Below are 23,635 nucleotides of genomic sequence, written 5' to 3' on the forward strand. Positions count from 1 at the left end.
AGACCCTTCAGCCTGTCCACTCCAGAGAAAACAAATGCAGCCTGTGTAGTCTGACTTTTAACTGAAACATCATAGTAGGCAACATCCTAGTGAAACTATTCTGCACCTTCTCATTGCATTAAAAAAAATACTTCGGGCACTTAAAATGCACGATTGAATTGGCTAACAGGGATGTGGAATTAAATTGGATTGCTCTTTGATGTCAAGTTTTGATGGATTCAATAGACTGTGTGCCATGAATATTTATAATTCTTACCAATTCAGTGCAGGATCATCCTTCCGTATGAACAGAGTTAGAATGCTTCACAGTACGAAATCATGAACATGGGTTGTGGATTTAACAGGCAAAAGAAAAGACGAGATTAAGGGGTCATTTTCAAGCTTTAAGATATACAGTAATTGAATCAATTTAGAAACTACATTAAATGACTTGGATGACAACTGAGTTCTCTGACAGAAAACTAGGTAGGAAAATAAGTTGCGAGAACAAAAACACACACTGGTTAGATTTTGAACAAAAGCATGGCACGTGGAATATAATATGGAGTATTGCTATTTTGTTTCAATCGATCATTGACTGGGAGATCTTAATATGCCTTGACATAAGGCCAAGAAATAAATTACAGAATGGTGATCTAAAATAACGTGAAAACCTTTTCAATTAATTGAGTAGTTGGATTTTGGGAAGCAATTCCACTATTGTCCCTGGCAATAAGGTTACAATCAGACCAGCCATGATCTCATTGAATAGCGAAGTAGGTTGGTGGAATTGAGTGGCTTATTCCTCATTCATCTGTTTGTATATATTGTAGTATGGTGGATGGTGAAGAAGGTTGTTTAAGGTTACAACAGAATCTAGATCAACTGTGAGAGTTGGCAGAAAGGCAAGGCAGATGCAAATTAACTCAGACAACTGCATAGTGATGCATTTTGGGAAGTTAAACCAGATACAGTGAATGGCAGGAGCCTGAAGAGTGTTACAGAACAGAAACCTGGGGGTACAAGTGCATAGTTCCTCAACTATGACAGGGTGTTGAAGGTGTATGGTATGCTTGCCTAAATGGATAGGGTACTGCGTTGAATGTCATATGCAAGATGTTGTTGAGATTGCTCCCAAAATATCGTGCAGTTCTGGTCACCATACTTTTAGAAAGTATGTCATTAAGTAAGAGGTGCAGAAGAGGTTCACTGGGTTCATAGAATGGGTAAGCTGAAATTGGTTTCCTTGGAGCAAGGAAGCTGAGAGAGGACCTGATGGAGGTAGGTTCACAAAATCATAGCGGCTAACAGTCCCGTGTCTCGTTCTCTTTTCTGTTTCTACCCCCCCCCACCCCATAGAGGAATTTAAAACTAGAGGGCAGAAGTTTAAGGTGAGAGGGAAAATTTTAAAGGTGCTCGAAGGGGCAAGGTGAAGGTGATGGGTATCTGGAAAGCGCTAAAAGTGGAGGAGACAGATACAATTGCAATCACAAGATGTAGACAGGAAAGGTTTAGACTGATATGGACAAATAGGACTAGTTCAGAGATGCACCTTGGTTGGCATGGACAAGTTTGGCTGAAAGGCCTGTTTCTGTGCTACACTACTGTATGATTGAGAGGTCTATTCCTCAGTGTGTTATCTACTCTTACACAGCAGTTTGGTGGTGTTGGAGTTGTATATTTAGGTTATTGACTAAGGCTTGCTCCATTTAAGTCCCTCACAAAACAACTTGCAAACCACAAACAATGTAGACAAGACTGTATCTGTATATTAACTAAATCTTATTAAACCATTAATGTTTCTTTCACCTTCCCTTGCATGCAACCCCTCTTTCAGATCATCATTCAAGCTCTGCTATGTGCTCACTTTCATGTCCTCTGGCGACTGGCTGTCATCTCAGAGTATCCGGTAACCAAGGTAATAAATTGTGCTAGAACCCATCAGTTGGCAAAAGAGTTCATCAAATTGGAGGCTGAAGGCTCGGTTAAGCTTGTATTGCACCACAGATCAAACAATCAGAACCGGGATGGATTAGGATGATTTGTTCTCGAGAGTCAAGGCAGAGCAGTTATGAAGGGGAGTTTGGTTGAATAATATAAAGGAATCTTTACTCTGCATCTTGTCCATTCTGTACCTGCACTTGGAATGTTCAATTCTATATTGCATAGCTGAACTTGGAAGGTATTCCATAAGAGATGGGGATAGAATTGGGCCATTCAGCCCATTAGCTCTATTCCTCCATTTCATTGTGATGGATCCGTTTTCCCTTTCAACCCCATTCTCCTGCTTGCTCTCTGTAAACATTCACGCCCTGACTAATCAAGAACCCATCAACCTCTGCATTAAATACACCCAATGATATCACCTCCACAGCCATCTGTGGAAACAAATTCCACAGATTCAGCATCATCCAGTCTAAATGGACATCTTTCTAATAAGAGGCTGTGCCCTCTGGTCCTAGACTACCCTACTAGAGAAAACATCCTCTCCACTTTCACTCTATCTGGGTCTTTCAACATTTAACAGATTTTCCCCCCAACAGCTCTTCTAAATTCCAGCAAGTACAGGACAAGAGCCATTAAATGTTCCTCATATGATAACCCTTCATTCCTGGAATCATTCCCGTGAACCCTCTTCAATGTCAGCATATCCATTCTTAGATAAGGGACCCAAAACTGCTCACAACTCTCCCAAGTAAGGCCTCATCAGTGCTTGCATGAGATCAGGCTAAATGGCCTATAATTTCATTCTTCTGCTTCCCTCCCTTGAAGAGTGGAGTGGTTTTTCAGTCCTCTAGAACAATGCCAGAAGCTAGTGATTCTTGAAATATCATTACCAATTCTTCCGCAATCTCTCCAACCACCTCTTTCAGAACCCTGAGGTGTAGGCCATCAGGTCCAGGTGACTTACAATATCTACCTTCAGACCTTTTGGTTTCCCAAGCACCTTCTCCCTAGTAATAGCAAATTAACTCATCTCTGCCCCCTGACACTCTTGAACATCCAGCATACTGCTAGTGTCTTCCACAGTGAAGGTGGATGCATAATACTTATTTAGTTTATCCATCATTTCCTTGTCCCCCATTACTACCTTTCCAGCCATCTAATATCCACTCTCACCTCTCTTTTAATCTTTACACATCTGGTATCCTCTTTGAGAAATCTTATTGCCTAGCTTAGCTTCATATTTTATCTTTTCCCTCCTTATGTCTTTTTTCAGTTGCCTTCTGTTGGTTTTTAAAATATTCCCAATCCTCTAACTTTCCACTAAGATTTGTTCTGTCATGTGCCCTCTCTTTTGCTTTCATGTTGTTTTTGACTTCCCTCTCAGCTACAATTAGGTCATCCTGCCTTTAGAATAGTACTACTTTGGGATGTATCTATTCCACACCTTCTGAATTTTTCTCAGAACCTCTAGCTATTGCTGTTCTGCTGTCATCCCTGCTAGTGTCCTTTCAACTTTGGCCAGCAACACTCCCATGCTTCTGTAATTCCCTTTACTCCACTGTAATACATCTGTCTTTAGTTTCTCCCTCTCAAGTTGTTGGGTGAAGTCTATCATATTATGATCACTGTCTCGTAAGATTCCTTTACCTTAAGCTCCCTAATCATATCCAGTTCATTACACAACACCCAATCCAGAATAGACTTTCCCCTAGTGGACTAAAGGGGGAACAACTTTAGTCCACAAGGTGCTCTAAAAAGCCATTCTACATAGGCATTTTACAAATTCTCTTTTGAGATCTAGCACCACCTGATTTTCCATCTCCTGTTGTAATTTGTTGCCCACCTCCTGGCTACTGTTTGGGGATCTTTTTACCATTGCAGTTTCCTGATGTTGAGCCCACATGGATTCTACATCTTCTGATCCTATGTCACCTCTTTCAGAGGATTTGATTTCATTTTTTACTAACAGAACCACCACTGCCTACCTGCCCTCCCTTCGATACAATGTGAATCCTTGGATGCTAAGCTGCCAACTATGATCTTCTTTCAGCTGTGACTCAGTGATGCCCACAATGTCATTCCTACCAATCTGGAACTGGGCTACAATATAGCCTACTCTATCCTGTATACTGTGTGCATTCAAATATAACACTTTCAGTCCTGTATTCATCGCCTTTTTTTTATTTTTGTCCCCATTTTACACTGCAACTCATCCCACTAACAGTAGTTTTGGCCTATCTCATTCCATTATAAGCATTTGTTTCCAATTCAGTGAAAACCTTTCATGTGATCAGGTTAGAGTTAATTAATATTTTTTGCTCTGCTGCTATCATTGTATATCAACTACTGTATTAAATTGTCCTATTGTATTATTGTCTGCCTCCATAACACCATTTCTATTTTTCTAACATGTTGTTTACCTACCTCTACCTAATTGACAACTGTTTTCAACTAATTGAGTCACTCACAAAGACTATTTTCTAGCAAACTGTTTCAATATCACCATTTCTGGCATGTGCACCTCTGCTGATTGTACCTTTCCTCTGTGATTGAAATCGTGTAGCTTCAAATCACGTAACTTCAATGAACAGACCACTGAAAACTAAATTAAATTCCTTCATTTCCACTCCCATCCTCCTCCCTCCATCTTTGCTAATCCTGTCAAAATCAATTCAGTGTAATGAAAACAGTACTGAATCTTCAACTACTTGAAACTTGGAAATGTGAGGAATAATGTAGGTTTATTGAACAATATTTGATGAATTTTTATGCTTATATTTTTGTCTGCCTCTGCTAATACTCTGAATCTTCCTTTTTGCATATCACAGCAAGCCACCTGGCCGTACTATCCGAAAGCAAAATTGTTTTTGGGTGAGCTTTAGAGTAAATAAAGTTCATTTGTATCTAGGCTATCAATACCATGAAAATTAGCTGTGTGCAGCAACAATGCAGTACAAAATGAGGATAAACATAAGTTTATATGAACTTTAACATAATTTATACATAGAAGAATATAGCAAGGACACCGTCTTGTGGTTATCCTCATCTTGTAGTGTCACTGCAGCAAAAAGCTAATACTTTGTATGTGTACAAAATAAGCAATGATGCCAGTGGCAACATTTTGCAGGCATTTCCCAAGGGAATACTTACTATTCATTTTGATTCATCCCTGAAACATGTTGCAGGGAAGTAGGGTCAGTGTGGCTGGCTGTGACTGACAACAATGAGGAAGGTCCAATAGGGAATTCTCAACATGGCTTGCCTGAAGTGATAGATCATGCAGCCAATTAATTTGTCTATCTTCTTTCAACGGACAGCATGGAGAAAATTTTATTGCCAGAATCATTCCCAAAGACCACTTTCTGAAATGGTCTTTGTGAATGCTAAAGATCGCACCGACACCTTTGCTCATATCATTCCCACATGATTAGAATCCACACAAATATATAACTTCTGCCCCACCCCTCCTTGTGATTACTGGCTTTCATCAAGATCATCTGTATTAGTGACGGGATCAATAAAATGGTATGATCGCAAAATTCCCTTAGTGTGTTGATATCTTTTGATCTTTGATTTGAAGGAAATTAATTAGTTGAGACTCTGGCATTGAGAATTCCCAAGATTCACTGCCGTCTGCATGAAGAAAATTTTCCATCAAAGTCCTAAACAGTCTATTCTACAATTATGGCTCAAGTTCTAGACTCCTGGGTCAGGAAAAACATCTCGGCTGTATCTGTCCTGTAAAGTTCTTGCTTTTTTGTGTTTTGCTGCAATCTCCTTTTCTTCTAAATATAGTACTTGACCTCAACCATACCTAAAATCAGTCCACCAAATCTTTTTTGTATCTCCTTTTTTTGCAAGTCACCGGGGAAAGCTTTGTGTATTCTTAAATGGGTGACTTCCAATTTTGGATTCTCCCATAATTAGAGGAAACCTCCCGATGTCCATATGATCAAGATTCTCATGGGATCTTGAGTTTTGATAAAGTCAGCAGATGTAAGCCTAATCAGTCCAATCTTTCTTCATAAAACAACTTGCCCATCTCCAATATCAGTCCAGCCCTCCTTTGCAGTAAACAGTGCTCGGGTATTGTCTGGAATTGGCTCATCAGCTGATCAAGGATTGAAGGAAGTGCTGTCTAGGATTGTTGTGGTGAGGTGGGAGTTTGGAAGTGTACGCCACGGTGGAAAGAAATTGGGTTATTGTCACTTAATGTGCACTTGATGATCTCCCCAGGAGCAACTCATCAGACTCCGGAAGCAACGGAACACAGTATTCACAGCGTGTCAGCACGGCCTGTCCAACGTCAGCTCAAAAGTGAGAGAACAGGTTAGTGAGTACCAAGGAGAATGTACACTGAAACATCCCCACAACCAATCAACATACTAATCCTGAAAACCCAGTGTGTACTGGTTGCGAATTTGGGAGGTGGTTAGGTGTGTGGAAAGAGAAAGGTACAGGTGCTGCCTGGCTTACAGAATGTTTCCATGTCTCTTCAGTTGGCTCATTCAGAAAGAATAAACTTTGGGGATAGAGCTAGACAGCCCATCTTTCCTGTGTAAATGATTGTCATGTGCCGTTTGCATCTGTAACAGAGATCCAAGTTTATTATTAATTCTTTCAATTGCCACAGTCCTTCACCCTGCTGTGTGACCTCCTGGTGATCTTCAGTGCTCAGATGACAAAGGATGGTAATGAAGAACTACAGCCCCTGGTGTTCACAGCAGACATGTCATTGGTGTCTGAGCTGCTGAGCTTCGTCATGGACCATGTGTTTGTGGAATCAGAGGAGGATGGAGATGGTGAGGAGCAATTTCAATTACTCTTCACTACAGAATACTACTTGCCCGTCTGATCTCTCTGGTCCTCTCCACTCTCTGCCCTTGTCCCACTCTATTGATTTTTCCCAATTACACCCAACGTCAGATCTCTTCTCCTTGTTTGCTTCTGTAATGTTCACCTGTGCTTCCTCTATACTGGTTGTACACAACACCTAAAACTGAGCACAGGCCCAAAATATTTTTCAGTTCTTTTTGCTCTCCCCTGCACACACAGAGGCATAAATATTATTTGCCTTATAACTGTTCACGTGGTTTCCCTGGATTTCTCAGAGCTTTGAGTGCAACTGTGTTTTTATCTTGTGTTGTCACAGGGTTGCCCTGAGGTCATAATGCCATGTTTGTTTTTTGTTTGTTTTAGATGAGACAGTAAAGATTGAGATGCTGCATAAGAGGAGAAATTTCCTAGCAGGATTCTGTAAGCTCATTATCTACAACATGGTGGATCTTAGGACTGCAGCTGACATCTTCAAACACTACATGAAGGTAGGGAATTGATAACATCAGGTAAGTGGAAAGAATTTAATATATGAGATACTAAGAGTTCAAAGACAGCATGTTACCACAAGGTTAAGAGGAAAAGATGTTAAGATTTGAGATCTTTGATTGCTTGATCAAACCTTCAGAACATTTTGTTAGCCAAAGGAAACGTATCAGGTATAGGAAATTGGTATTAGGTGAGTGTTTTGAGGTTTATAGGAAAGAATTTAAGAAAGGAATTGGGGGGGGGGGCCATAAAATAATTAGAGGCAAGAGGATTAGATCCTGAATGGATACTTCTCATTGATATTCACTAGGGAGAAGGATGGGTAAGCTCAATAGTTAAGCAATAGGTATGCTGGTATTCTGAAGGGAGGAAGTGTCAGGAACCTTAATGTTATTTGTTCATTTATTTTGAGATACAGTGCAGATTAGGCCCTTCCAGACCTTTGAGCCCACAACCCCCAATTTAACCCTAAACTAATCATGAGACAATTTATAATAACCAATTAACCTACTAACTGGTACATCTTTGGATTGTGGGAGGAACCCGGAGCACCTGGAGAAAACCCACACATTTCACAGAGAGGATGCCAGGATTGAGCTCCGAACTCCATCATCCTGAGCTATAATTTTGTCGAGCTAACCACCACACTATGGTGGTGCCTATTACTGGACCATATTTCAATGGATAAATCCCCGAGGCCTGACTATATCTGGAGGTTTTTGCATCAGACAAGGTGACAGAAGACTGAAGGATAGCTAATGTCATTAGCTGACTGCATGGTAAACTGGTCTGTTAAGTTAAGCCACAAGGGCCTGAGGCCTGTTGGCAAACAAAAACCACAATCGGCTTGATGATAGGAGGTAGAGGATAATTGCAGAGGTGTGCTTATTTAAATTTCTTGGATGCTGTTGTAGATGGTCTGAACAGTAAGTTATTAGATCAGATTTATTTATCACTTACAGTATAGAAACACATGGTGAAATGTCATTTGCATTTACAACCAACACAACCTAAATGTGTGCTGGGGGTAGCCTGCAGGTTTGCAGACAACATGAAAATCAGTGGAGTTGTAGATAACAGAGGCAGTTGTATCAAGATAGAGTGAGCATGGATAAAATGGAGAATTGTGCAGTTGTAGCAAATGGAGTTTATCCAGATAATTGTGAGGTAATGCACTTTGGAGGGTAAATTTCTGGTAGAAAGGAGAGACAACGGCAAGGACCTTTGGACCTGTGATTTACAGGAGGGGCTTAAAGGTACAAATCATAGCTTATTGAAAGTGGTAACACAGTTAGGTAGAGTAGTCAAGACGGTATTGGTCTGCTTGCCTTCATACATCGCCAGTATTGAGTACATAAGTTGGGGGGACATGTTGCAGCTGCATGAACATTGTTAGTCTGCATTTAGAGTACTGCACACAGCTTTGGTCACTAGACTACAATGATGAAGCCATAGAGTTACACAACTTGTCCATACCAACCAAGGTGCCTACCTGAGTTGGTTCCAGTGGTCTGCATTTGGCCCATATCCCTCTAAATCTTTCCTACACAAGTACATGTTGAAATGTCTTAAGTGTAATTGTACCTGCCGCTACATCTTCTGGCTGCTTATTCCATATATCCACCTTTTGTGTGTGTGTGGGGGGGGGGGGTGGATATGTCTCTTTGGACTCCTTTAAATCTTTCTCCTCTCACCTTAAACTTATGCCCTTTACATTTAGACTCTCCTACTCTGCGAATAAGATTGTGACCACACACCATATTCTATGCCAATAATAACAATGGGGTTTAAGATGTCCTTGGAAAAAATGGTACAAGCTTTTTTTTTCCTGATGAGAAAGAGGAGAAGAAAGAGACTGCAGGCACCCAGACATTGATTGTGCTGGGCATAGAAGTAGCATGGCGGTTAGTGTGACACTACAGTATTACAGCTTAGGGCATCGGAGTTTAATCCCGGCATCTTCTGTAAAAGTCTCTATACATCCTCTCCATAGGTTTTCTCTGGGCCCTCCAGTTTCCTCCTATAGTCTAAAGATGTACTGGGTGGGTTAATTAGTAATTATCAATTGTCCCGTGATTTGGTTAGGGTTAAATCAGGTTGTCAGGGTTGCTGGGCAGTGCAGCTCAAAGGGTCAGAAGGGCCTATTCTGTTCTATATCTCTAAATAAAATAAAGGAGATGAGCAGGAAAAGTTGTTTGTTTTTTTTACATAGGTAATGGTGACTGGAATTTGCTGCCAGGAGTGGAAATGGAGGCAAATACAGTAGAAGCATTAAAGAAGCTCTCAGACAAGCACATAAATGAGCAGAGAATGGAGGGATATAGATCGTGTGCAGACAGAGGGATTAGATTAATTAGGTGTCTTTAGCTTTATTACATTGGCACAACATCCTTCGAAGGGCCTTTCCTGTGCCCATAGGTCAATGCTAAAGGGCATTTAGACAAGTACTTGGTATAGGAAGAGCGTAGAGGGATGTGGGCCTAATGCCAGCCAATGGGATAAAGAGTAGATAAGCATAAAAGTCAGCATTCCCAAAGTGGTTTTATGCAGTACTCTGCTATGACTTCCTATTGCTGAACCATAGTGTTGTGGCAGTGAGGCCCACAGTGAGCCTTAGTGTTGTTTGGGTGAAATCTGAATGAACCAAGGCTCGCATTCTTTAGTAAGCTTGGACTGTACTTATTCACTAGCTGGAAACAAAATTTGTGGACCACCTGTGCTTATGGAGTCATGGTAGGAGGGGTTGCTCATATTTTGGTAGGGGTGAGGATGTAGGGAGGTAGCTAGGATTAAGAGACTAGATCTGCATGGGAAGTTGGTGAACAAGGGTACAAGTTGTCCAGGATAATTGGCAGATAGGTTAAAAGTGGGTGAGGGGAAATGCAACAAATGGATTTGAAGAGAAAAAGGCTAAAAATTTCCATTTATTGGTAGGGAATGTAGTGTTGGGTGGATGGAGAGGTGGATTTGGGAGGGGTGGAAGACTGCACTGGGCAGCAGGTGGAGATCTTGAATGTAGTGGAAGATGTTAAGTAGAAAGATTTGCAGATCCTGGTGGGGGGGGGGCCAGTGGTGGAGGGAGAGCATGGCCAGCTTGTGAATGTGAAGCAAGGAAGCTGGGCAGCTCTGAGCCACTGTACATGTAAAAGCACTACTTTGGTAAGGCTACTGAACTCTGCTCTTCATTTCAGTACTACAGTGATTATGGAGACATCATCAAGGAGATGTTGAGCAAGGCCCGTCAGATTGATAAGGTGGAATGTGCCAAGACACTGCTGCTTAGCTTACAGCAGGTGAGTGGATCAGCACAATTACCATGTTATAGTTCAATAAACAGCTATACACTCCACTGAGCAAACCAACCTAATTCTAATCCCATCTCCTTGTACCCTATGTGCCAGAGAATAGACTTGTCGCTGAAAATCACACTATCGTGCAGAGCTCAACCTTTTAAATATATGCAGTACTGTCCAAAAGTCTAAGGCAAGATTTAGACTATTGGACAGTACTGTACTTGTTAAAGTGGAGCGGAGAGCAAGTTTGTAAATCTGGCTGGAGCAAAGGACGTTGGGAATGGTGAAGGTGGAGCGCCAGGGGAGGGGTGTGGGACAGGTGGCAGTGGACAAGTGCCAGGGTGGCGTGTGTGCAGACATACCCAGCCCTGAGACACCAGGCAAGATCATTTGATAACAAACAATTGGTTTATTAATCATTACAGAATGCCTCTCTGGTGCTTCCGGCTCCCTCCCCTCTCCCTTCCCCTTTTCCTAATCATGATTCTCTCCCTGACCCTTTCCCACTCTCAGTCCACAATCGAGACACATCAGAATTGGGTTTATCATCACTTGCATGTCATGAAATTTGTTTTTGTGGTAGCAGGACTGTGCACAAGTCTTAGGCACCCCAGATGTGTATGTATATGTGTGTGTGTGTATGTGTATATATATATATGTGTGTGTGTGTCTATATATATATATTTTTTATGTGTGTGTGTATATATGTATGTATATATTTATGTGTATGTGCACTGAAACAGGTCCTTCAACTGATCACGTCCATGCTGACTTTTTTGTCCATCTGTACTAATCCCATTTCCCAGCATTGGAACCATATCCTTGTATGCCTTGCCCATTTAAGTGTCTGCTGAATGCCTCTTAAAAAAAATAATTTTATCTATTTCACTACCTTCTCTTGTAACATGCCTAGATATCCACCACTTAAATTTACCCCTCAGATCCCCTTTAAAACTTCTCATCTTAAACCCATGCCTTTTTTTAAAATCCTACCACGGAAAGAAGGTTTGTACACTCCAGCTGTCGAATCAGAAACAAGAAAATCTGCAGCTGGAAATCAGTGATAGACACAAAATGCTGGAGTAACTCAGCAGGCCAGGCAGCATCTATAGAAAAGGGTAAGCAGTCGACATTTCGGGCTGAGACCTGATGAATCTCTTCACATAATTAAAGTTGTCCAATCCAAGTGAATCTTCTCTGCACTTCAAGTGTGGTCTAACCAGTGTTTTGTAAAATTGCAGTATAACATCCCAACCATTTATATCATAGAAACATAGAAAATAGGTGCAGGAGTAGGCCATTCGGCCCTTCGAGCCTGCACCGCCATTTATTATGATCATGGCTGATCATCCAACTCAGAACCCTGTACCAGCCTTCCCTCCATACCCCCTGACCCCCGTAGCCACAAGGGCCATATCTAACTCCCTCTTAAATATAGCCAATGAACTGGCCTCAACAGTTTCCTGTGGCAGAGAATTCCACAGATTCACCACTCTCTGTGTGAAGAAGTTTTTCCTAATCTCGGTCCTAAAAGGCTTCCCCTCTATCCTCAAACTGTGACCCCTCGTTCTGGACTTCCCCAACATCGGGAACAATCTTCCTGCATTTAGCCTGTCCAATCCCTTTAGGATCTTATACGTTTCAATCAGATCCCCCCCTCAATCTTCTAAATTCCAACGAGTACAAGCCCAATTCATCCAGTCTTTCTTCATATGAAAGTCCCGCCATCCCAGGAATCAATCTGGTGAACCTTCTTTGTACTCCCTCTGTGGCAAAGATGTCTTTCCTCAGATTAGGGGACCAAAACTGCACACAATACTCCAGGTGTGGTCTCACCAAGGCCTTGTACAACTGCAGTAGTACCTCCCTGCTCCTGTACTCGAATCCTCTTGCTATAAATGCCAGCATACCATTCGCATATCTTAAGCCCTGATCCATGAAGGCAACTGTGGACTTGGACTCTAAGTTCATCTACATTCCTTAGCACCACATCATATATGTATAATTCTACTCTTACCTGACTTCCCAGAATGCGTTACTTGCACTTGCCAGGATTGATGTTGGGACCGCTGCTTCTCATGCTATATGCCAATGATTTGGGTGACTGAATTAATGGCTTTGTGGCCATGTTTGCAGATGATACAAAGATAGGTGAAGGGGCAGGTACTGTTAAGGAAACAGGTAGTCTGCAGAAGATTTAGACACATTAAGAGAATGGACAAAGAAATGGCAAATGAAACATAGTGTAGGGAAGTGTATGATCATGCACTTTGGTAGAAGGAGTAAAGGCATAACCTATTTTCTAAATGGGGGAAAAATCCAAAAATCAGAGGTGCAAAGGGACTTCGAGTCCTCATGCAGGATTCCCTAAAGGTTACTTGCAGGTTGAGTCAGTGGTACGTAAGGCAAATGCAATATTAGCATTAATTTCAAGAAGACTAGAATAGAATGCTGAGGCAATGGTGAGGCCTCACTTGTTGTATTACAAGCAGTTTTGGGCCTCTTATCTGAAAAAAGATTTGCTGGCATTGAAGAGTCCAGAGGAGGTTCATGAGAATGATTCTGGGAATGAAAAGGTTAACATATGAGGAGCATTTGAAGCTCTGGGCCTGTACTCGCTGGGATTTAGAAGAATGATGAAAGTTCTCATTAAAACAGAGATTAGGGGGAATTTCTTTAGCCAGATGGTGGTGAATCTGGAATTCATTGGCTCAGATGGCTGTGGAAGCCAAGTCATTGGGTATGTTTAAAGTAGAAAAAAAGTTCTTGGTTAGTCAAGGTGTCGAAGGTTATTGGGAGAAGGCAGGAAAATGGGGTTGAGATAATAAATCTGCTATGATTAAGTGGCAGAGCAGACTTGATGGGCTGGATGGCATAATTCTACTCCAATGTCTTATGGTCTAACTAAAAACAGGACAGGCCCATCAAGAAAAGTATATGGTGACACTTGAAAAGCAGATTAGGAGGGAAAGTGGTGAAAAGATATCACTAGCAAACAGGAATAGGGTAAATCTGAAGCTTTTACTTTCGACAAAGGAATGAAAGACGAGCCCACTGGGAACAGTGGGCATTGTAGAGCAAGAAGCCAAGGTGAGGTCTTCAATGAACACTTTTCATCAGTATTCTCAAAGGAAACTGACTTTTTTGTTGTATTCAGCAAAAAGTAAGTTGAAATTCTCGTGCAAGTCACTGTAAATAGAGGTACTCGGTAGCTTAGGCATCTTAAAGATAGAGGGTTAAAATAGATGTGGGAGTGGCATTGCTAATCAGGGATAGTGACACAGCTGCAGAATGGGAAGATGTCGTGGGGGTGGATCAGTGTGAGTGGAAGTCAGAAACAGCAATCACACTATTGGGACTATTCTATTGAATCCCCCAGTAGCAACCTTTGGAGGCAGATTTTGGAAAGATACAAAAAATAGAAGGGTCAATGTCATAGGTCATTTCAACTTCTCCAATTTTGATTGGCATCTCTGTAGTGAAAAGGGTTTAAATGGGATGAAATTTGGTGTCTGGAAAGAATTACTGACACGATACGTAGACAGGCTGACTTGAGGAGAGCCCATGCTGGATCTGATGCTTGGCAATGAAACAGATCTGGTGTCAGATCTCACAATTGGTGAGCATTTTGGAGACAGTGCCCACAATTCCCTGACCCTTCCCATAGCCTTGGAGAGGGAGCAGGCAGTATGGGAAAGTCTTTAATTGGGGAAGAGAAAATTATAATGCTGTTACGCAGGAACTAGGGAGCATAAATTGGGAACGCTGTACTCAGAAATGTGAAGGTTGTTTAGGGAGCAGTTGCATTGGGTTCTGGATATGTTTGTCCCATTGAGACAGGAAAAGGGGGGTAGGGTGAAGGAACCATGGTTGACAAGTGATATGAACCATCTCTTGTCAAGAGAAGGAAAGAAGCTTAAGGTTTAGGAACACAGCATATTAGGAACATAAGTTAAAGTTAGCAAGTCCAGTAGACAGGGCAGGGAGTGAGGAGGGTTTTTAATGCACTAAACTGCAATTAAATTTAATGAATGAAGCTCAACTGTAAAACAGATGAGCCCTGGGCATGGATCAGCACATGGGCCTGAAGTATTGTAGCTGTTACACAAATATGGTTGATGGGCAGGACTGGTAGGTAGCTCAAAGTTCCGGGATACAAATACTTTTGGTGTGATAAAAGTGGAGATTAGTCAAGAGATGGAGCTGCATTATTGATTAGGGAGAAGATCATGACAATACTAGTTCTCAGGTTTCAACAGATTCTCATGGTGAATTTCATTGGATTAAAATCACTAGATGGTAAAGTTATGGCAGAATGTCTAATATTTCTTGAACTGGGAAATGTTTTGATTGGTGAAATGGATTGTAGCTTTTGATGTAAACTTCTGCAAACATTTAAAGGAAAAATGCAGAACAGCAGTTTGGGAGCGGTACAGGGTTATGAGACCAGCAAGGAAGTTGATTTGTGATTTGATTTGGAGCTCTGAGTTGAGCTGGAAATGAATATGACTTCAAAGCGCTAATTATGGGGAGAAGGATTAGCCTGAGTAGGTGTTTCTGTGAATGGGCCTTTCTGTGCTTGGCAGTTCAAAATATGGGATGTTGCTGTTTAAAAATGGCATCTGCTCTGACACTGATACAGCCCGCAATAACTCTTACTTTGGACCACATTGCAGGGACCGCTAGAATAATCTCTGAATTACAGTTCCACATGCTCTTTAGCCATACATTCATTCCACATGATGAAATGATTGCATGGCAAAGGAGGGGTACCAGGTTTGGGGAGGGAGAGATTCACTCCTCAAATAAAGGAATTATTTTGCTTACTGCATTTTTATGTTGACTGTGTTATGTTCTTATTCTCCTCCAGTTATTTAATGAACTTCTACAAGATCAAGAATACGCTAATCGTTCTTCCGTGGCTTTCAGTGCCATTAAAGACCTGGGTAGGAGGTTTGCCCTAACATTCGGCATGGACCTGATGAAGAGCAGACAATCAGTTGTATCTCTACACTTGTAAGTAATGGAGTTTGCCTCTGAATCACCCGATGGAAGTGGTGGGGAGGCGGTTGAACCAGCAACAGAATCTGTGAATGTAGGGGAGTTGGTTAAATATGGAGTGTTGGAGATTTTTGGGTAAGGATTGGATTCTAGTGGTGGGGCCGGGGTAGGTAGTTTTTATGTTTGTTTTTTGGAAAGTGGGAAGTTGTGAAGGGTAATCCTTTTGGGTACCAAGTGTTTTTTAGGTACAAGATACTTCTGAAGCTCTCAAGCAGTTGCCCAGCTTCACCCAAATTAGAAACAATGGGAAAATGTTGCTTCACAGGCCACAGGCTTTTAATGTATAAAAGAAAGAATAACTTTATGAATATCTTTGCGTCTTCAGTTTTTATATCATTTTGTATTTTTAGATTTCTGATTTATTTCATTAGGTATTTTAGTATTAATGTATTTAATGCTTTGTTCTTTGGGTCCAGTTTATTTTTTATCTTGTGTGACTTGCATGTTTTTGAGTGCTGTATAATGATCAATTCCTTTGATCTTAATCTGCTTCTCCAGGGATGGAATAAAGTTCGCCTTTCGGCAGCATCAACATAGTGGTTTGGAATCTTCCCCATTAAACCTGCCGTTTCTTGAAATTCTAAGTGAATTCTCGTGCAAGCTTTTGCGACAGGACAAAAAAGCTGTGTGAGTGAGCGTGGGGCTGACTGGCTGGGGAATGGGATGGTGATTAATGCTCTTGGGGCTGGGGTTTGGTCTTCTGTCTGTGCATTAATAATGTGGAACTGGTTCTAACATTGTCCTACTGAGTTGCTGTTGTAAGTCTCAGAGGCCTTTGTTGTGTTAAATTTGTGTTAGCGTGTCCTGATGGAGCTGCTGTTGAATCTGTCATTGGTTTTGCAGGCTTGCCTACCTGGACAAGAACTTCCCAGCTCCTCTCAATACTGCCTCAGAAGTGTGGCTCCCACTGGTGATGTACCGCAAGTCATTGCTTGCACGAGGTGATGATGACACCATGTCCATTATTAGTGGTAAGACAGGGAGCATACGCAACAAAAGAGCACCTACAACTTCAGCCAAGAGAAGACGAATGGACGGTACAGGTGAGAGGATCATTGGCATTGAAGGGACACTGCATTCAGAACTGGTGGTCATTGGAGATGGGTGGAAATTACCAGCTTGGGTAGGATGTGGTTGGTATAGGGTGTGTGGAACAAGAGGCTGGGATGTGATTGGTCAGTGCAATCAGTGGTTTCCTTCGTTCTGCATCACTTCCTGATCTGTGCTGCTGTGTAGGAAAACAGAATGTTGGCAATAATCAGCACATTGCGCAGCACCTGTTGTAGAAAGACAAACTAGGTTAAAATTTTAGTAACAATCAGGCGAAGAGTGGTGAAAACAAGGCAAATGTCTGTGGAGGGATAGAATATAATTCTCTCTTCCATTCTAGGCTTGTCAATCATAGCCTATCTGTCTGAAAATTTAAAAAGGTACGGAGAAGAGAAAGGAAAGGTAATGCAAATGCTAGAAATCTAAAATGTTATGGAAACTAATCTGTGTGTTTGACCTCTACCACTGCTGCAATGAAGGCCAACATTTGACACAATAGCATCTCATTCTGACTCGGGTCATTGCCACCCTCAGGATGCAACCTTTCCAATTGTTTCAAAACTAGCCTCTTCTCATGAGAAATCGTCAACCCATAGGGTTTATGGTGTTTTTTTTTTATCAGCAGGTGCTGCCTGAACTGCTGAACGTCGCCAACATTTATGGTATTTTGCATCTTGGTTGCAGCATTTTCTTTTGGCCTTTACGCTGCATAAACCAAACTCTGATAGGGTGACCAATTTGCAGAGTTCCTGTGTTCAGTCAAGGGAACAGTCCTGTGCTTCCCATTGCCTGTCACTTCAATTCTCCATCTCATGCCCAGTCTGACCCATCAGTCTGTGATCTGCAGTGTTACAGTGAGATCTATCAAAGCTTGAACAACACCACCTAATCTTCCATCTGGGCATGTTATAGTCTTCTGAATCTATTACTGAACTCTCCATCTTAAGGGAATTTGATTTATCTGTCTGCATCAGTCGTCTAACTGTGACATTGGCTCAGTTTGTTTTTATTTTCCCAGTCTATCTTATTGCTCTGTATTTTACATTTTGCACTTCTCCATGTTCTTACTCACTAACTGCTCCCATTCACTCACTGACCAGATAACCTCAAGCACACTTATTCCCATGGTCAGCCTAGTTTTACCCCTTTGGAGTCAACACCCCTTCACCACCCTCCCTTGCAGATTAACAACCTTCTGTTCTGATGAAGGGTCTTTGACCTGAAACTTTAGTTCTGTTTCTCTTCCCACAAAAGCAGTCTTTGTGGTATTTCATCTTTGCTTAGATTTTCACCATCTGCAGTTCTTTACTTTCCATCATTTTCTTTATTTCTCGTATTCCGCTTCATCTATTTATCACCTCCAGATCATGTAATTTAAGGTGTTCATAAGATCACAAGACATGGGAGCAGAATTAGGCCATTTGGCCCATCAAGTCTGCTCTGTCATTCAATCATGACTGAAACTTTTTTTCTCCTCCTCAACCCCATTCCCCGGCCTTCTCCCCATAACCTTTGATGCCGTGTCTAATCAAGAACCTAACAATCTCTGGCTTAAATACACCCAACAACCTGGCTTCCACAGCTGTCTGTGGTAACAAATTCAACAAATTCACTGCCCTCTGGCTAAAGAAATTTCTTCGCATCTCTGTTTTAACTGGACGTCTCTCTATCCTGAAACTTTTTTGAATGTTAAAAGGCCTAGACAGAGTAGATGTGGAAATGTTGTTTCCCATGGTGGGGGAGTCTAGGACAAGAGAACATTGTCTCTATCGTGACTCTCTGTCTAGGCCTTTGAACATTTAAAATGTTTCAATGATATCCCCCCCTCATTCTTCTAAATTCCAGCGAGTATAGACCCAGGGCCATCAAATGTTTCTCATATGATGACCTTTTCATTCCCAGAATCATCCTTGTGAATCGCCTCTGGACTCTCTCCAATGCCAGCACATCTTTTCTTAGATGAGGAGCCCAAAACTATTCACATTACTCAAGGTGTGGCCTCAGTAGTGCCTTATAAAGCCTTAGCATCATATCCCTGCTCTTGTATTCAAGACCTCTTCTACTACCAAAGTGCATGACCATGCGTTTTCCAACATTGTATTTCATTTGCCACTCTTTTACCCATTCTCCTAATCTGTTTTAAGTCCTCCTGGAGCCTACCTGTTGCCTCAATACTACCTGCCCCTCCACCAGTCTTTGTGTCATCTACAAACTTGGTGACAAAGCCCATCTATTCCATCATCTAAATCATTGCTATATAGCATTAAAAGCAGTGCTAACACCGACCCCTGCGCAACACCAGTAGTCACTGGCAGCCAACCAGACAAGGATCTTTTTCTTCCCACTTGCTGCCTCCTACCAATCAGCCAATGCTCCCTAACCATGTTAGTAACTTTCCTGTAATACCATGGGCTGTTAACTTGGTAAGCAGCCTCATGTGTGGCACCTTGTCAAAGGCCTTCTGAAAGTCCAAATATACAACATTCACTGCATCCCCTTTAGCTATCCAACTTGTGATCTCCTCAAAGAATTCAAATAGGTTCCTCAGGCAAGATTTGCCCTTCAGGAAACTATGCTGACTTTGCCCTATCTTGTCCTGTGTCACCAAGTACTCTATAACCTCATCCTTAACAATTGACGCTAACATCTTCCAACTACTGAGGTCAGGCTAATTGGTCTATAATTTTCTTACTGCTGCCTTCCTCCTTTCTTAAAGAGCGGAGTGACATTTGCAATTCTTCAGTCCTCTGGCACCATGACAAGAGTCCAATGATTTTTGAAAGATCATTGCTAATGCCTCCACAATCTCTACTGCTACCTCTTTCAGAACCTTAGGGTGTGGTTTATCTGGTCTGGGTGACTTACAATACCCATAGGTCTTTCAGCTTTTTGAGTATCTTCTCCCATGTGATAGTAACTGCACTCACTTCTCTTCCTTTACACACTACAACATCTGGTACACTGCTAGTGTCTTCCACAGTGAAAACTGATGCAAAATACTCATTTAGTTCATCTGTCATCTCCTTGTCCCCCGTTATTATTTCTCTGGCCTCATCTTCTAGCGGTCCTATATCCACTCTCGTCTGTTTTTTAACATTCACCGCTCTCGCAAATGAGCACTTGTTAAATCATTTTATTTTTATTTCAGTCTTTTTTTACTCTCTGTCACAAATATTTCCCCTTCATTGCAATTGCAAACTTAGATCAGGAGAATGGGCAAAGAAGTGGCAGATGGAATACAGTGCTGAGGAAGTGTATGGTAATGCATTTGTAGGAGAAATTAAAGGCTGACTATTGTCTAAATGGAGGGAAAATACAAAAAAACCGAGGCACAAAGGAGCTTCAAAGTCCTTGTGCAGGATTCCCTAAAGGTTAATTTGCAGGTTGAGTCTGGCAAGGCAGGCAAATGCAATGTTGGCTTTAATTTAAGAAGACTAGAATATAAAAGCGAGGATGTAATGTTAAGACTTTATAAAGCACTGGTGAGACCTCACTTGAAGTGTTGTGAATAGTTTTGGACCCCTCAGAAAGGATGTGCTGAAACTGAAGAGGGTTCAAAGAAGGATCATGAAAATGATTCCAGGATTGAATGGCTTGTCGTATGAAGAGCGCTTGATGGCTCTGGGCCTGTATTCACCAGAATTCAGAAGAATGAGCAGTGACTTCGTTAAAAACCTATCATGGTGAAAGGTCTTGATATGGTGGATGTGGAGAAGATGTTTCCTATGGTGGGAGATTCAAAGACCAGAGTACACAGCCAGAGAGTGGTGAATCTGTGGAAGTCATTGCCACAGGCAGTTGTGGAAGCCAAGTCTTTATGTATATTTAAGGCAGAGGTTGATAGATTCTTGATTGGTCAGGGCGTGAAGGGGATATGGGGAGAAGGCAGGAGATTGAGGCTGAGAGGAAAATTAGATCAGCCACAAAGTGGTGGAGCAGACTCGATGGGCCAGATAGCCTAATTCTGCTCCTATATTTTAAGGTCTTTTAATACATTTCTAGTTTTACCCCCACTGATGGAAGGCCTACAGACAGATGTTTCCTGACCTGTTGATTTCTTCTAGTTTTTCTACTTTTCAGTTGATATCAATTTTCCTTGACGGATGTCTCGATACATCCCACAGGGAGGATAATGAGCTTCACTTGCACTGAACCTTTTGTGCTAGTTTCTTGCTTCTAGCCAAGCCTGATTTATAACTGTAGAATCTGTCAGTCAGAGAATTGGGGGTAGGAAACGGTTGGAGTCAAAATGGGAGAGTGTAGGGAAGAATCTGGAATCCATTTTATATTGGAGAAAAAAATATATTTTAAGCTGCTCAAAAATTTATTTTCCAGTGTCTGACCTGAGTTCGGATGGGACATGGCTGCATAGTGGAGACAGTCTGCAAATGAGCAATAAGCTGACAACACCAATACTCACCTCCACAATCCTGCGACCAGCCCAGTGGGACTCCGGCAGTCTGCAAGGCTCCGATCAGGATTCTGAAAAGGGCTCTGAATCTGAATTTACCCACAGGTTAGTTGGCTTGTGGTCTGCATTTACTGATCATAGAAAAGCATTGGTACTTCATGACACTTCAGCACAATGGTTTAGTAACCTATCAAAGGAGGCGCCCTGCCCTGCCTCGGTCCTGTGTGTTATTGCTGATGACAGTAGTTAGGTTGTCATTGCCTTTCACTGTAGGACATTTGACTTCCAAGGTAGTCAGCAGGTTTCTGATCACTTCTGATGTTTAGTAGCTCCTCCTTGTACATTCACCAACATTCAGTTTATTGTTGTATCATCCCAAAACCAGATTTCTTATTCTTCACAACTGCATTCAAACATTTCTCGTGTAGTATAAAAAGAGCCTTGTGCTGTAGGAGGGATCAAGTATTGCAATAGTACAGAGTTACTTCTTTCTGGATGAGAAGTTGAATAGCGGCTCATTGTCTACTCTGGATGGAGATAGTGATCAAATAGTAGTGTTCCCTGGTGATTCTTCCACCAAAATTATGAGCAGACTGGTACAGGTCTGCTGTTTGCCAGTGGTGTATGTAAATTCACTGTTTGGCTGCTCAGTATTGCAACAACAGCAGTGCTTATTGGATATAGAGAACTGTGAAGAAGCCCTGAAGCCCTGAACAGGGGTATAGTTAGATTATGAGTACACTTAGTCCTCTTTCATTGTCAGTTAGAAATGCATACATGCATTAAAAAATGATACAAATGTTTCTCCGGAGTGATATCACAGAAAACAGGACAGACCAAAGACTAACACTGACAGAACCACTTATTTATAACATATAGTTACAGCAGTGGAAAACAATACCATAATTTGATGAAGAACAGATCATAGGCACAGTAAAAAAAAAAGTCTCAAAGTCCCAAGTCTATTGACTCCCGGGTCCCCGATAGCAGCAGCAAAAGGGAGAAACTCCCTGCCATAAGCCTCCAGGCACTGTCAACTTGCCGATACCTTGGAAGCAGCCGACCCTGAGTCCATCCATCCGAAAACTCTGAGATTCCGACCAACCTCTCCAATACAGCCTCCCGAGCGCCTTCAACCTCTCCCCACCCGCTGAAACACGCAAAGCCAAGGGTTTTGAGGCCTTCAGTTCCGGAGATTCCGGTTACCACACAGTAGCTGCCGCAGCGAAGCAGGCATTTCAGAAATTTTCCAGATGTTCCTCCGTGCTCTTGCGTCTATCTCCATTAAATCAGAATTGTGCATGGTCCCCTACTTGACAGATAACAGATATTCATCACCAGAGAGGCCGCGCACGCTGCTGTCACGCAGCCATCTTCTTCTCCCCTCCTGGGAGGTAATTCACATAAACTTTCCTGGGCATAAACCCCAAAAGGTGCTCTTTGGCCTTGCATGTATGAATGGGTACTTAGTGGTCAGTATGTACAAGTCTTATTCATCAGCATTTGGTCTTTTGTACCTTGTCAATTCAAATGAGAGTGCCTCTGCCTCCTCCAGTCTTGGATAACGCCTTCCTTTGGGTTTTTCCACAGGTCTCTTAACTTCTTATCCCTTACCTTAAACCTCTGGCTTTGAGTTTTAGATATCCTAATATGGAGAAAGGTTTTCCTAAGATCTTCCCAATCTATGCCTTTCATAATTTTATGTACCTCTGTCAGGTCCCCTCCTGCATCCTCTGCTGCAAAGGAACCAAACCCAGGCTATCCAGTCTTCTGATAGCTGAAATGTTCCATCCCAGTGAATTGACTCTGCATTCTCCCCAGTACATTCTGATAGTGTGGCAACCAGAATTGTACCACCTGGGATCTAACCTGTGATTTATAAAGTTTTACCTAACTTTTCTGTCCTTGGTGCCTTTGCACCACTGAACAAGTATCCAAAATGCCTTCTGCATTTATCTACCTATCCTTTACCTTTGGACTTGTGCAAAGGTTTCTGTTTTCCTCAGTGCTTCCTGGATCTTCCCTTTCATTGTGTATATCCTATTTCCAAGTTCTGCCCAGGAAGCCAGTGCAAAAATTATTTTGTATCTCCTGTGCCTCCCTCCCACGTATATTATTCTCTCAATTACATTCTGTCTACTCTTGTTTTCACGGTTACGTAACCGGCAACAATGAATATTAATCGTGACAGGTTATATAAAAACAACTAAACATTTATTAAACACTTATAAACGATAAGGAAAAAAAGAAAAAGCAAAGGAAAACTTTCACCGGAGGTTAACAGGTATGCAGCTGTTCACCAACTCCACTCAGCGATGGTTCTTAAAGCGTTAATTGCGAAAACAGTTCTTAAAGCGATACAGTCAGATATAGTTCTTAGAGCGATAACTTCAAAAGTCCAACAATTTTACACATTCAATTGGGAGAGACTTCTCTGGAGAAAGATTTCTTCACAGATGCACCTTTACTACTGATTCTGTCCACAGGATTCACGATGCCAAAAATAAACAGTTTAAATCGACTGACCTTAAATTCCTTTAGAGAAAGAGAGCACCTTTTTGCATGAACT

General features: G+C 41.8%; 1 protein-coding gene across 4 annotated transcripts in view; it reads left to right on the plus strand.

The window, feature by feature from the left end:
- LOC134360004 (cohesin subunit SA-2-like) overlaps positions 1 to 23,635 on the plus strand; it is a 109,499-nt gene that overhangs the window by 79,443 nt on the left and 6,421 nt on the right. For all 4 annotated transcript variants that reach the window (XM_063073977.1, XM_063073976.1, XM_063073979.1 and 1 more), the window contains exons 25-33: positions 1,817 to 1,897; positions 6,163 to 6,255; positions 6,560 to 6,728; positions 7,126 to 7,250; positions 10,443 to 10,544; positions 15,415 to 15,560; positions 16,104 to 16,232; positions 16,449 to 16,648; positions 20,991 to 21,171. In XM_063073977.1, coding sequence (XP_062930047.1) covers positions 1,817 to 1,897; positions 6,163 to 6,255; positions 6,560 to 6,728; positions 7,126 to 7,250; positions 10,443 to 10,544; positions 15,415 to 15,560; positions 16,104 to 16,232; positions 16,449 to 16,648; positions 20,991 to 21,171 — 1,226 coding nt within the window. The remainder of the gene's footprint in view (positions 1 to 1,816; positions 1,898 to 6,162; positions 6,256 to 6,559; positions 6,729 to 7,125; positions 7,251 to 10,442; positions 10,545 to 15,414; positions 15,561 to 16,103; positions 16,233 to 16,448; positions 16,649 to 20,990; positions 21,172 to 23,635) is intronic.

This window comes from Mobula hypostoma, chromosome 21, assembly GCF_963921235.1.
Source record: "Mobula hypostoma chromosome 21, sMobHyp1.1, whole genome shotgun sequence".
Lineage (NCBI taxonomy): Eukaryota > Metazoa > Chordata > Chondrichthyes > Myliobatiformes > Myliobatidae > Mobula > Mobula hypostoma.